This window comes from Trifolium pratense, linkage group LG3, assembly GCF_020283565.1.
Source record: "Trifolium pratense cultivar HEN17-A07 linkage group LG3, ARS_RC_1.1, whole genome shotgun sequence".
Lineage (NCBI taxonomy): Eukaryota > Viridiplantae > Streptophyta > Magnoliopsida > Fabales > Fabaceae > Trifolium > Trifolium pratense.
In genome coordinates this window covers 1,237,882-1,251,567 of record NC_060061.1, presented here as the reverse complement: position 1 = coordinate 1,251,567, position 13,686 = coordinate 1,237,882, and the positions used below count along the sequence as shown (strand labels likewise).

The 13,686-nt window shown below is 33.1% G+C and overlaps 2 protein-coding genes across 2 annotated transcripts; one reads left to right on the top strand and one right to left on the bottom strand.

Annotated features, from left to right (window-relative positions):
- Positions 1 to 723: 723 nt before the first annotated feature.
- LOC123918244 (telomere repeat-binding protein 4-like) lies at positions 724 to 5,935 on the top strand. The gene is made up of 9 exons (XM_045970240.1): positions 724 to 1,353; positions 2,495 to 2,635; positions 2,728 to 3,469; positions 3,550 to 3,771; positions 3,879 to 3,958; positions 4,080 to 4,315; positions 4,483 to 4,800; positions 4,884 to 4,947; positions 5,435 to 5,935. The coding sequence occupies exons 2-9, from the start codon at positions 2,555 to 2,557 to the stop codon at positions 5,645 to 5,647; spliced, it is 1,956 nt and encodes a 651-aa protein (XP_045826196.1). The 5' UTR covers positions 724 to 1,353; positions 2,495 to 2,554; the 3' UTR covers positions 5,648 to 5,935.
- Positions 5,936 to 9,510: 3,575 nt separating this feature from the next.
- On the bottom strand, positions 9,511 to 13,420 carry LOC123918243 (protein FIZZY-RELATED 3). Its single transcript, XM_045970239.1, has 10 exons — positions 12,645 to 13,420; positions 11,722 to 11,844; positions 11,526 to 11,630; positions 11,239 to 11,418; positions 11,062 to 11,124; positions 10,571 to 10,765; positions 10,380 to 10,481; positions 10,215 to 10,277; positions 9,989 to 10,057; positions 9,511 to 9,741 (listed from the first exon to the last, which is right to left on the bottom strand). The coding sequence occupies exons 1-10, from the start codon at positions 13,131 to 13,133 to the stop codon at positions 9,688 to 9,690; spliced, it is 1,443 nt and encodes a 480-aa protein (XP_045826195.1). The 5' UTR covers positions 13,134 to 13,420; the 3' UTR covers positions 9,511 to 9,687.
- Between the last annotated feature and the right edge of the window lie 266 nt (positions 13,421 to 13,686).

Below are 13,686 nucleotides of genomic sequence, written 5' to 3'. Positions count from 1 at the left end.
TAATCGAACGACTAAATCTCCTCAAATTATAAGAAAACTATATACAGTCAAACCTACATGTAATTCGAATCCACCATGCATAAGGTGTATGATTTACACCATTTTTTAAGTATAAGTCAAACATAAATTTAAGTAAAAAAAAAAAGAGTCAAACACAAGTAAATTGGATTTCATTTTCAAAAGTCACATAATTTGGATTTATGTCAAAAGTCACATAATTTGGATTTATGAAATGCAATATCACAAGGAAAATTTATCATTATCGTATGAATATTTAGAAGGAAAAAAAAGTTATTTGAAAAGACAAATTAATGAATTGAGCCACAATCTTTATTATAAAAAAAATTATTTTTTAAATTCATAAAATATAATTATAAAAAAGAGTTAATAGAATGTATGATGTATCTGGTTTATATTATAGACAAGATACATCAAATATTCTATAAATCTTAAAAACATTTTTTTTTATATATAAAAATTAGAGAAAGTACTACTAATCAATATTTTCCTATATTTATTTTTTAAATTCATAAAATATAATTATAATTTTATTTTTTTATAGAATGTATGATGTATCTAATTTACATTATAGACCAGATACATCAAATATTCTATAAATTTTAATTTTTTATAATAAGATTAGAGAAAGTACTACTAATAATAAATGAATGATAAAAAACATGGACCATAAAAAAGAGATAATCAAAGAAAAGCAATAAAAATGAACACACACACAGACACACTCACCCCTTAATAGTAAAAAGCCAAATCTCAATCAATATTTTCCTATTTTCTGTCTCATCTCTTTACAAAAAATTTCAAGCCTCCACGTGTCATAGGGGTTAGGATGGGTTTGGGTTTGGGTTTGGATTTGGTTGAGTTAGGGGTTAAGAAAGAAATGGGTCTAAAGAGGGTTTTTGTAAAAAGTAACCTACTATAACCGGTAAACATAACACTTTTACCGACTAATCCGGTTATGTGGTGTTAACAACGTAGCTATAAAGGGTTTAAGGGTACTGTTTCATGGGTATTGGTGGGTTTTTGTGTCTTAAACTCTTCTATCTACTATTCTATCTATTCTTTTGTTTTCTTCCATCTCATCTCAATCACATAACAATTATTTCTTTTTTTCTTTTCTTTTCTTTTCTTTTCATTTTAAATAAAAAATAATCAAAATTCAAGAACAAAGAACAAAAAATATAACTTGAGGATTTTGTGTTTTCAGTTGCAAATTCTGTTTAGATCTTAGACATTTTTTTCTCTGTCAGAAAAAAATTGGTTACCTCGGAATTTTCGTTACGTGATCGCAATTTGATTCCTCGGATCGTTGTTCGAATGTTGTTTTTACAAGAGGTGAGTTTGTTTTTGTTGTTTTGGTTTATTTCAGAGGTTTTGAATTTTGAATTTTGGGTTTTGGGTTTTAGTGTTTTTTTTTTTTTTTTTTTGTTGTTGATGTGTTTGTTTTTACGATCTCATCATGGTGAAGATTGTTTGTTGAATCTGTGGAGTTCTTTATTGAATTATGGAGATTTTGATAATAAGAGAAATTGTGGTAGCGTGTGGATTAATTTTGCTCTAACATTTTGAAGATTCTGTTTTTTTTTTTTAATAATAAGAAAATTATGGGGTTTAGTGAAGAATTGAGAATTGAGATCCGATCGTGGAAGTTAAGGTGTTTTTGTCGTATGTAAGTGGTTTTTCGTTGATTTCAATATGAAAATTTTGAATTTTTTTATGTGGGGGTGTTTTGGACTTGTTTTTGTGTTGAATTTTGATTCCATGTTCTTTGATTTGGAAAAAGAACTTGGTTTGTTTTGTGTTGATCTTCAACAGTTAGCACTCATCAACTATTGCAGCAAATAGCAGTTTTTTCTTCTTCTTTCACTTTTGAGTTTTGATGATCTTGATTTTTATCATCCTTTGGTGTGTGTGTTTTCTTTTTGATTTTGATCATGGATTTGATTCTTGTATTACCATGGAATCGGAATTGTTTCTTGAAATTCCATGGAATTCATCTGAATCCATAATAGCATCGATCTTTCAAGCGATCAGTTTTCGGATTCAGTGATCTGGATTCATTCTTTGCAGCCAATAGCAGCCATTTTTTGTTGTTATGTTTAATGAAATTGAATTCATGAGTTTAATTGGTAGTTTTTTGACTTGTTTAAATCTGATCTTAATTGTTCCTTGTGTATTCAATTGGGGCAGAAATTATATTCAACCGTTACAATTGGATGGATCTTGTGATTTCACATCATATTTATTTCGCTTGTAATTCAATGCTAGTTGCCAAATTAATGTTGTGAATATTCTTTTTTGCCTTTATGCTGTAAAATATAAATCCACATGAAAAGTAACTGTCCGGTTTAATTGAATCTGAAGATTAGATTATTCAACTTAATTCTTTGGATGTATGCGAAGATTCAATAGCCGTTTGACTATATATTAACTGCGATTTGAAATATGTTAAACTCCTTCAATGTTATTATGACAGTGACGAAGATCTCGTGTATTGATGCTTCTGATTATTTGATGAGAGATATATCTTTAAACTATGGTGTTGAAGAAGAGGGTAAATAATGGATTCACTGGCTTTCAAGTTCCGGTTATTCCTAAAGCTCCTAGATCTGCAAGAGTAAGTACTCGATGCATTCTTCGCAATTGTGTTATGCATTTCATTTTCGTGATTTGAATTCGCTAATCCCTTTATGTTTGACAATTGTTCAGGGAAGGGGTGCATTAAACAAAACGGTTGAGGATGGTCAAGTTTGTGCTTTTGAAATATTGGCGTCGATAGCTGGCAAGCTATTGGAGGAAAGTGAAAGTTCTGCTTCTAGCAATGCATCCGAAGCAAATAGCCAAGGTGTCATTGTGCAAGATCGACAAGATGAAGGTAAACCATCGATGATGGAGGGAATTCATCAAGGAACCTGTACAGATAGTATATTTACAACTGACGTAGCCTCACAAAACCGTGATCAGAAACCTCTTCTGCACGTGAAGTCCGATTTTTCATTGGAAAAAGTTGAAATAGCTAATGTGAAGACTGAAACGGTTGAATCATATAATAAATATGGAAGTTATACTAATAGATTAGTAGAAGCACCTGAAAATTTCAGGGAGTCTTGTAACAGGAAAATTAAGAAAGGATTCAGATCCGATAAATGTGGTTTGAAAGATCGGCTAGAATTGTACATGTCTCCTTCTCTGGCCGACTCAAAAACTAATGTAAAATATCCACTTCATAGGAAGCCTTTCCCCACCGATTCCTTTGCCAAGCGTGGGAATGGCATTAAGATAGATTTTAGAGATGATGACGAAAACTTTTTAAGGTGCACAAAGGTTTGCACTAAGTCGAAGGCTTTTAGGTCTCCACGACGCATGGCACACCGCAGAATCAAGAATCTGCTGTCTTCTAAATACTGGAACGTTGCTCCAAAGTTGAAGGACTGTGAACTTTCTAGATCTGGTAAGTGTGGTACCAAATGCATACATACCATGATTGTTTTGATTGTGTTTTAAACTAAAAAAGTATTATTGAATTTGTAGATCTCGAAGTACCTCTTTATCGTAAGAGGAAGACTTGTAACAATTCCGACAGATCTCGCCACAGCACCATTGTTAAGAGGAGGAAATTCTTTGACCGGGTTTCTGGAGTAACTTCTGATGGAGGATTTAGCAGCGAGAGTGTGTCAAATTCGCCTGAGAAAGGAATGGATGGACACAAGCCTAGCTCCTCTTCGAAACTGCAAGTAACCGAGGATTCTCATGGTAACCACTAACTAATTCTCTAATATCCCTTCATCGTTTATTGTATGGTAACTGAGGATTCTGTACACTAAACCGTTACTCATGTGATATATGTTCCTTTTGAACAGTGAAATTTCGCATTAAGTCGTTTAAGATACCAGAGCTTTACATCGAGGTTCCCGAAACTGCAACTGTTGGTTCACTAAAGGTATAAATCTTGCTAAATACATATATTTATTTTGGTTTCAAAAATTATTATTGTTGTTAAAGATTCATCCATACATTTGGATCTAACCTTTGCATTGTGTATTGCTATAATGTTTTTGTAGAGGACAGTCATGGAGGCAGTTATGGCTATAATTGGAGGCGGTATGAATGTCGGTGTTCTTCTTCAGGGAGAAGACATTGGAGATGACAATAGAACACTTGAGCAGACTGGTTTATCTTGCAATGAGAATCTGGATGCCCTCAGTTTCATGTTGGAGCCTAGTTCTCTACTAGCTTCTCTTCCTGTTTCTTGTGTTGGTGATCCTTCTTCTCAATGCGAAACATCCGAACCTATCAGGTGAGCTAAGTTTGATAACATAGTTTCTTTTCGTTTCCATAGTTGATTTATGAAAGGGAAATGGTAGTGCTTGTAAATGAAATTTGCTTATGATTATGATTCAGATATCTTAAGTTGATTATTACTATTAGACACTATATACCTAATATCATCATTTAACTTTTTAGGTCTCCGGAAACTCCTGCATTAGATTCAGGGATATCTGATCCCGTGTGTGACATCAATTTGCCGACAAATCAAGACACTCTAGTTGAAAATAACCATGACTCTACTTGTTCTCCCACTGACACCATAGTTGACAAAATAACACCAGATCATTCCAGAGCGATTGTTGCTCTTCCGGCTAGTACCGAACCATTAGCTATGGTCCCTGTGAGTCAGAAAGTCAAGCGTTCCGAGTTTATACATCGTCGAACCAGGAGACCATTCTCTGTAACTGAGGTAGAAGCACTTGTTCATGCAGTTGAAGAACTTGGGACTGGAAGGTACGCGTTTACCTAGTAATACATCAGCTTTACCTGCATATAGACAACAAAACTGGCTTGCTGATAATGTTAACTTCTTGCAGGTGGCGTGATGTTAAGTTGCGAGCTTTTGAGAATGCTGATCATAGAACTTATGTAGATTTAAAGGTAAAAATTGTTTCTTTCCTTCCCTCTCAAGCTATTAACGTTACATGGTTACTACTTAGTTTGGATCCAACCCTTGTGATTATATTTGTTGATTTCATGTTTTCTGTTTGATATGAAGCCACTCTATCAGTTGCATTGTATATTTTAGAAAGATATTTTGATACATTTGTGTTGATTCAATATGTTTTGTGTAGTTTGGCAAAAAGAAGTTTATGCTATAATGGTGGTAATAGCATTGCTTAATTGTGTCATGATGATTAATGAGATTGATGACCTATTTGATTAGTAACTTATTTGAGCTTATCTACTGACATAGACACTTTACCGGCTATTTGACATATCTTATGGAAACAACTTATGACATGTCCATAAGTGGTTTTCATTTATTTCCACAAGCATTTATGCGTAAACATTTATATGGTAAGTACTTATGCTATAAGCGCTTAATTAAGTTGTTTACTAAACAAGGCCTTATATGTCTATGCAGGATAAATGGAAAACACTAGTGCACACTGCGAAAATCTCCCCTCAACAAAGGAGAGGAGAGCCGGTACCTCAGGAGTTATTGGACAGAGTTTTAGGAGCACATGCTTACTGGTCTCAGAACCAAATCAAGCAACATGGAAAGCATCAAGGTGGAACAGGAGCAACATTGAAGATTACAGAAACCTCAGCGGAAAGGGTGTCCATTCATGTGTAGAAAGAAAGGGACTTATGTATGTTGTTGAACAGTAAAAGAAGAAAACAAAACTTGTACATTTTGATTTAATTTCATGTAATATTCTCACAGCAAATTCTTTGCCAACCGTTAATTTCATTTGGGTTGGTATTTTGTAAATGATTTGATGCAATAAAGGTTACTCTAACAGGAACTTATGCTGTTCTTTGATTTTTAATTTTTTTGTTAATTCATTTTTCATTTGTATGTAATGTAACAATTGTCTAAAGAATATGACACAAGAAAAAGAAAAATTATTTCCTTCTTATACCATCTTTTGTTCCATTTATAGATTTTTTTTTCTTGACAACATTTATATAAGTTGTTGCTCATGTTTGTTTGTTTCTTACTAATGTACTTTCTATGTGCTCATGTTTGTTACTAGTGTACTTTCAAATATTTATAAATTGATGTACTACAACATATTTTATTTTTTGTTGTTATCCTTGGCAATAATATTGCCTCAAAAAGCAAATATTTTTTTTTGAAGGGTTCACATAATTTTCTATTTTTAAGAGATCTATAAATGCGAACACTAGTTAGCATGATCCATATTAAAATTGAAATTGGAATCTCAGTTGTCATTTTGTGTAGTAAGAGATTGGACCGATAAGAGATTGAACCACTTGGACTAGATTAGAGTGCAGTTGTCCTAACAGTGCATTCAATAACATCTGAGTTGTTTAATCCGATCAAGATCAAAGAATCCGTATGTACTTAATACATGCAGTTTGGCGACACTGAATCCATCTCCATGAGAGACACTACTTAGAATTTCGGTCCATTAAAATCACATCTACTTGTTTATTTTTGCTTTTGATGATGAATGAATCAATTAGGATGAGACTAATGACAATAATTGATAAACTTAGAAATAATGATATTCTTGAAATTGATTTTTGATAATGATTGACGGTTATGAAAATGAGTCATAATTGCCTCACAATGTATTTGGTGTAAATGAATGACTAGCAAAATTTGAAATCACATCTTATCCATATATCTCAACATGAGCTCATGGATATGTCCCACCACTATTGTGAGTTGTTTGTGATGACTACGATCTCTTGTTTTTGTTTTTTTAGTAGTAAAATGAAAAGTTGATTATGACAATGTGGCCTTAGGACATTCATGGCCGCAACTAAGTATATTCCTTCTCTTACCGGATCCTTATCCGCACCTTGCATTGCACCAAATTCCATATGCACGTGCTCCATACAAATTTCTTCAATAAGTGATTAATTTTTGCTTTTTCATTTTGCAAGGATAAAAGAAAATGAAAAATGATAGTATTATTGACTGTAATTGTTATATTTTATGGCTAATGCTACGATGGATCACTGTGAACAAGTGATCTACTGAATATGAATTTTACGAAATTTATTGTTGGATTGAAAGTTTATATCGTATAGATCATTCATAAATTTTTAAAATTTTTTTGAAAATCATTTGATATGTTATTGGGATCTATCAAGATTTATGTTATTTAATAAACCGTTAATCTTGATGTGTCTCAATAACATATCAAATGATTTTCAATTTTTCTAAATTTTTCTATAGATGATCTATATGATATAAACTTTAAATCCAACGGTGAATTTTGTAAAATTCGTATGTGTTATAATGTTATTTATGACTGGTCCACCATGGACTACTTGATGAAGTAGTCCATATTAGAATTTACCTATATTTTATTCTACTAGTTTATATTTACGATCTTACTTGATCAAGAGAATTTTGACCATTGACTCAACGTCTCTTTGTAGGGTAGATGTTAAGAGGGATGTACATGCAAGACACTCTAACGTTCAAGTTAGTGTTTGCGTGAAGTAAGAAGTTAGAGATCAGTAAGAAAATTATCTGACTCTTCTGCGGGAGAAGGGGTATATAGTTCCCAACACGAAGCCAATGCTATCATTTTGAGGGCAATCTTGCGGCCTCAACGTCGATGGCTGTCGGCTGTTACAGAAGTATCGACTTCTGTGGCCGTTGAACAGGAACGTGTGGCATTGAGCCAACATGCTATTGACCAAACTTGTCGGGAATGTATTCTCTCAAGTGTAATTTACACTTGAGAGAATAAAATGTGATTTGTTAGCATTGATCAAGAGAGAAAAACATATAAAAATTTAGAGAAGATGAATTTAGATGGTGTTCGATTATACTTTATTCTCTCAATTGTAAATCACATTTGAGATAATCCATTCTCAAACTTAACACCTAATTGGGTCTTACTCGACGCTGAGTTGAACTTATGCCTAATACAAAACTATTTATATATTTCTTTAAACAAAAGTACAAATATTATCGATATTTATTATTGTTTTAAAATTAAGTCAGCCATTAATGCCAAAAATAAACTAATGTTTCCATATGAATATTATGGGTTAATTGAAATTTAACTCTATAGCCTAATAGTATTTATTTACAGGTTAATTGAAATTTAACTGGCCTAATTTGTGTGATTCAGGGTTTTATTTATTCAACATGGGTGACTTGTACATCATATGATGGTATTTGTACCCTGAGAGAGAGAGAGAGAGAGAGAGAGAGAGAGAGAGAGAGAGAGAGAGAGAGAGAGAGAGACCGAGTCATATTCCAGCGTACCTAATAGTCTTCTTTAATTTCCGTAATTGTAAACTAATGACTAATGAGTGCATAACCCAAATGGTTTACTATGTTAGTGTTTGATACGTAGAGAGAACATGATGGAAATGTTGGCATCTTATCTCTTTGATTATATTATTCAACGTAACCAAAATATATTTTGTTCTATTTTTTAAAGTGAAATGTAATTAGTGCTTCGGATACTATTTTCTTTTATAAACAAAAAGAAGGCAAAGTTCAAGAAAAAAAATCTCGGATTTAAACGAGTCTAGATATGTAAGTTTCAGATATGTCATTAAATAAGTGATTATGAAGCTCATTAGGAGGAGAGTCTCTAAAATATGGGTTTCCATGAAACTCAGCGCAAGACTAAGATTAGCTAGAAAATTAGCGCTTGTATTGCCTTCATGCCTAGTGTGAGTGTGGGTTATATGGACCTGCCAATATAAATTCATAAGATCACGAATCCACCGAATAAAAATAGGGGTTGCTCCGCTAATATTGCATTTCCCTTGAAAGGCTGAAACCATGTCAACGAGCACCTTAAAACCACTTTCCACTATAATTTGCAAAAAACCTGCCTCCAAGCCATTTCTATTCCCACGGCCTCACGTCTCTTGAAAAAAAATTAAAAATATTTTTTACATAAAATATTTATTTTTGTTTCCTTAACCAATATGGTAGACACTGGTTGGATTTTATAAATATCAAATCCTCTTACAAATCGAAAGGAGAGTTAAAATCCGTCAATTTATTATTATTTTTTTTGTTAAGTAGCCTAGTGGCTAAATTATCACATATTTAAATGTGGAGAAATGTGAAATCCGGGATTCGAACCCCGACCACTTCAATAATATGCCTGATAGCTACCATTTGAGATACACTTAGAGACAAAAGAAAATAGTGATAGACTGATAGTTTAAAAGTTAAATTGATGTTTATTATTCTGACTCAGGAAGAAGTTCTATCAAGGAAGAAGCTCTAAGCCTTTTTTTTATTGGTCAAGTTTTTCTTCTGAGCCTTTATTCTTGATAGAAGACGGAAAAATGTTTCAGAAAATGAATAAAAAACACAAATGCAATGCCAATAACAATAGGGAAAAAAAAGTAAAACAATTATTGTAACACAATGATGAATTTAGATGAAAAACTTCACAAATTGTTGGTTTCCTATGCTTGTCTTTGGTATAATAAGTATAAGTATGTTATATGATACGGTAGTGTCAAAGTCAATGTGTCTGTGATTCCCAAATACAGGAAAAAAATTATCTATAATCTTAATCTAAATACAAATTGTATAAACAATTTCTTTTCAGTTTTCATCATCTTTTGTCATAATAAGATTCAATTCCTTCTTCTGTCATAATAAGATTCAATTCCTTGTTTCAGTTTCATTTGAGGCTTTTGCTTAATGGGTCATCGAATTTGGGTGCGGCCCAGTGACCATAGGCCTGTATCTTTAACTGGGGTCTGAAAGGACAGCAAATACAAAAGTTAGGACTCAAGTAGCATTGAAAATATAGGATAAGTGTATGAAGCATGAACACGGACACAACAATGACACGGTGATACCGATAATAAGTTAAGAAAATAATATAATTAATGTAATCATAAGTAATCATAAGTGTTGTGTCTGTCCGACACGAAAACACGCCTAATTCAAGGACTGCCCGTGCTTTATATTATAGGCATAATTGAAAATTGGTTAGATGCTTACAGGTGTTTTCATTGATGGGAAAACATTCCAAAACCGCAGAGTTTCATCCCCAGCACCAGTCACTATTGTCTGCAATTGTATTATTCATCATTGAATTAAAATTGATGTAAACAAAAATAAGGAACAATTTATTATATATATATATATATATATATATATATATATATATATATATATATATATATATATATATAAATTAATCATGTTGTTATGTAGACATTAATACCTGACCATCAGGAGACATTGCAAGGTATAGTACTCTCATGCTGTGACCCGTTAGAGTTGCAACCTAATAAAAAAATATCCATAAGGTTAAGACATTTTGTACTTAAATAATCATTTCTGGTTAGAATTATTCTAAAGTATATCTTGAACTTTCAAAGTAAAATACCTTTGCCAGTGATGGATATTTCCACACCATGATTTGATTTTGTGAGTAACCATGAGTACTGACTAGCTCATTCACATTTTTACTCCAAGCAAGGTTACACACCTGCATGATTATGGCATTAAATTAATAAGATAAGATGCACTCTTTTTTCATTATATGGATTCTTGTTGTAATATTGAACAAAAATAAACCTGGCTTCCAGTGTCAACATGGTTCAATTGGTGGCCATTTGTTGTGTTCCAGAAACGAATACACCTATCGGCAGTTCCACCACCAGACACAAGAAGGTTGCTCTGGTGAGGTGACCAAGCAATGGCTTTCACAGCAGCAGTGTGCTCTGTGAGTCTCAAAGTTGGTTGCTGAGAATGCTGATTCCATACCAATAGCTGCTCATAACATAACATTGAAGAAGAGGTGAATTAAAAGTTCACAAAACTAAACAAAAAGTATCGAATGATGCAATTTTGTGTGTGCTTTAATCTTGTTAAAAGAAAGAAAGAGTCTCTATTTTTCAATTCTCACTTTATATAATTTAATCATGTCCTAAGTCTTTGTTATCTTTATTTAATCATGTCACTTTAAGTAGAATTGGTAGGGTCTTGTGATTATTGTTACGTGTTAGGATCCTCGAGTTCTGACTTGAAGGATATCGAGTTTGACAGCATTGGAAAGAGAGACATACCTGATTATCATTACCACCAGAAGCAAGTTCCCTGTCATCACAGGACCATTTCAATCCACATACCTGTTAAAGTTGAAGGATAAAAGTTGGCATCAATTTCTCTATTTACATAAATAATTGACCTTATAAAACATTATTACTAGTTCAATGAGTATTTGTTTGTTAAATTCTTTTTACCTCAGACTTGTGACCAACAAGCTTGCCAATAAAGTCACTTGAAACTCTCATGTCATGTTGAAGTATGTTCCTATCCCTACTCCCTGAAGCCAATATGCGAGAATTCCATGCTAAGACACCGGTTCTTGTTTGATGACCTGCCATTGTTCTCACCTTCTTGCATTTAGTACCATCCCAAATCTGTTACCATAAGACAAAAATGCTCTCATTATTCTCTATCATCAAATCAAAATTCAAATACATTGATTGTAAAAGCAAATAAATTTTTAAGTAAGCTAATAAGGTACCTGAACTTGACCAAGGTTTGTACCAATGGATATGAAAGAACCCTCCTTAGTCCACTGGACAGAACATACACCATCATAAGGTCCCAAGTCACACAACTTAGTCACCTGAAAGAAAGCCACACAAAGATATAGGTTAATTATTATTGTACATGTTTGTGATAATGTTATTGTTGGCACTTGGCAGATTCATACTCACTTTACTGTTTGAAGCACTCCAGAGATAAACACAAGTGCCAAGTCCCACTGCTAGAGTATTTTGTGAGGACCAGTCCACAAGATTCAAGTAAAAGTCATCTTGAAGTGAAGGGGCATCTAGAACCTGCAAAAACACTTGTTCAATTTTAGCAATCAACATTCATAAATCACTATTAGTTCTCTAAGAATTTTTTTTACTGTATCAAAGACACTGTTAAATACTTAACTTGCAAAGTTTTAGAGCTTGAGAAATGAATAATGCATATACAATTTTAATTCTAGAGTTCAAAAAATCAACTTTATTTAAAAAGAACAAAGGACTCAAATTGTTCAACTCATGACCGGATCAGGATTCCAGGCACTACGGGCTTTTGAGGCCGCACGAGCATCGGCTGCAATTCTCCTCAACATTAATTAATTAAGGATCACAATGAAACATTAACCGTTACCACAACAGCTATTATCGCGGTGTGAATTGCTGACGGTGTGAATTGATGACAATGTTGCACAAATCTTATTGAATATATTTGTACTAAAAATGGTGATTTTTATTCATTTCAATTGAAAAAAACAGAAGTCTATGTCTATTAGCATTTTGTCTCTTCCGTAATGGCGTTGTTGCATAATTTATTTTTTTAACTCTATAAAAATGGTGGAAAACAGTAACAGCAGCTACCTATACCATTTTGTCGCGGCTGTTTTCACGGTAACATACAGATTTTTAAAACCTTATAGCACTATCTCATTCAGTAAGACCTATGCTATGAATATATGATTCTATCTTAGGGTTTAGGGGTAACTATATCTACAACAAAATCAGCATACATTTTAGACCTAATCAAATCCTAAAAAACAAGGTCTAACTCAATTAAAAAATACAATAAAATTAAACAATTTCATGTTCAAATAGAAGATCTTGCTTACCTTGTTGGGTGTTTTAGGGACTTTCCTAGGAGGCTTAGGAGGAGTAGAACACTCATTAGAGAATCCAGAATATTGTCCAAAAATCGAAGGAGAAGGCGAAAACGGAGAAGAAGGACCAGAAGAATCTGTCTTAAACCGTAACATATTCTTACTAGGAGAACAAGGACCTGCAGGAGAAGAAGGAGAAGCAAAATCAGATCCAAAAAGCTCAGATTTCAACAATCTGGAATAAGCTTCATTACTCCCTTCTTTAACCGGTGATGGTTTATCGATTAAACCGAATGTGTGGAGTCTTGATGATGATCTACATGGTATGAATCTATCACTACATGTAGAATTTTTTGAAGATGGTGATGATGAAAGGTTTGAGATTGCGCGAGGCGAAGCGGATGATGGTGGAGTTGATAGGGTTTCGAGGCGGAGTGATGCTATGCTGGACATTCCAGCTGGGAGGTTTATCCCAGATTTTCTTGCTTGTGGTGACTCCATTTTTCTTCTCTGTGAAATCAAAGAGAGAGAGAGAAAGAGAAACAGAGAGAGATAGAGAGAGAAAGAGAGGTTTTTTTGATTCGGAGGAATTAAGGAAGAAGAAGGAGGAAGAGGTTTATAACGGTCGAATTGTGAGAGCTGGTTATGGGAAGTTTATTAATTTAATATTATTTTCCTGAATGAGAGTTAGATATTGCTGCAACGGTCAAATACCAGTTTGGGTTTGTCACATAAATTTGTATACCGTTGAGGTTTCTTTTATGTTCATGTTCTGTCTAACATCTATAACATTAAATTGTTCTGCTCAATCTTGGTCCTAATTTTTATTTTTTTAACTTGATATCCGCTCCAAAAATAAATAGTAACTAATTTAGAGAGCAATTTCACCATCCAACAACGAAGACTGATCTAACACAAAAATTGATATAGAAAATTAAGACCTCAAGTATACTTTAAAATCTCAAACATATACCATTAGACACATGATTATTATTTTTGTTATTTATTCTATTTTTACTTTTTGGTATAATTTATATATTCTATACTATAACAT

What these genes read in the sequence shown, in the direction of transcription:
- LOC123918244 (XM_045970240.1), top strand. Translation starts at nt 2,555, where the DNA reads ATGGTGTTGAAGAAGAGGGTAAATAATGGATTCACTGGCTTTCAAGTT. An exon ending in CAACTGTTGGTTCACTAAAG is followed by an intron (nt 3,959 to 4,079) that starts GTATAAATCTTG and finishes ATGTTTTTGTAG; the next exon opens with AGGACAGTCATGGAGGCAGT. An exon ending in GAACTTATGTAGATTTAAAG is followed by an intron (nt 4,948 to 5,434) that starts GTAAAAATTGTT and finishes ATGTCTATGCAG; the next exon opens with GATAAATGGAAAACACTAGT.
- LOC123918243 (XM_045970239.1), bottom strand. Translation starts at nt 13,133, where the DNA reads ATGGAGTCACCACAAGCAAGAAAATCTGGGATAAACCTCCCAGCTGGA. An exon ending in GGAGTGCTTCAAACAGTAAA is followed by an intron (nt 11,631 to 11,721) that starts GTGAGTATGAAT and finishes GCTTTCTTTCAG; the next exon opens with GTGACTAAGTTGTGTGACTT. An exon ending in AATATCCATCACTGGCAAAG is followed by an intron (nt 10,278 to 10,379) that starts GTATTTTACTTT and finishes TTTTTTTATTAG; the next exon opens with GTTGCAACTCTAACGGGTCA.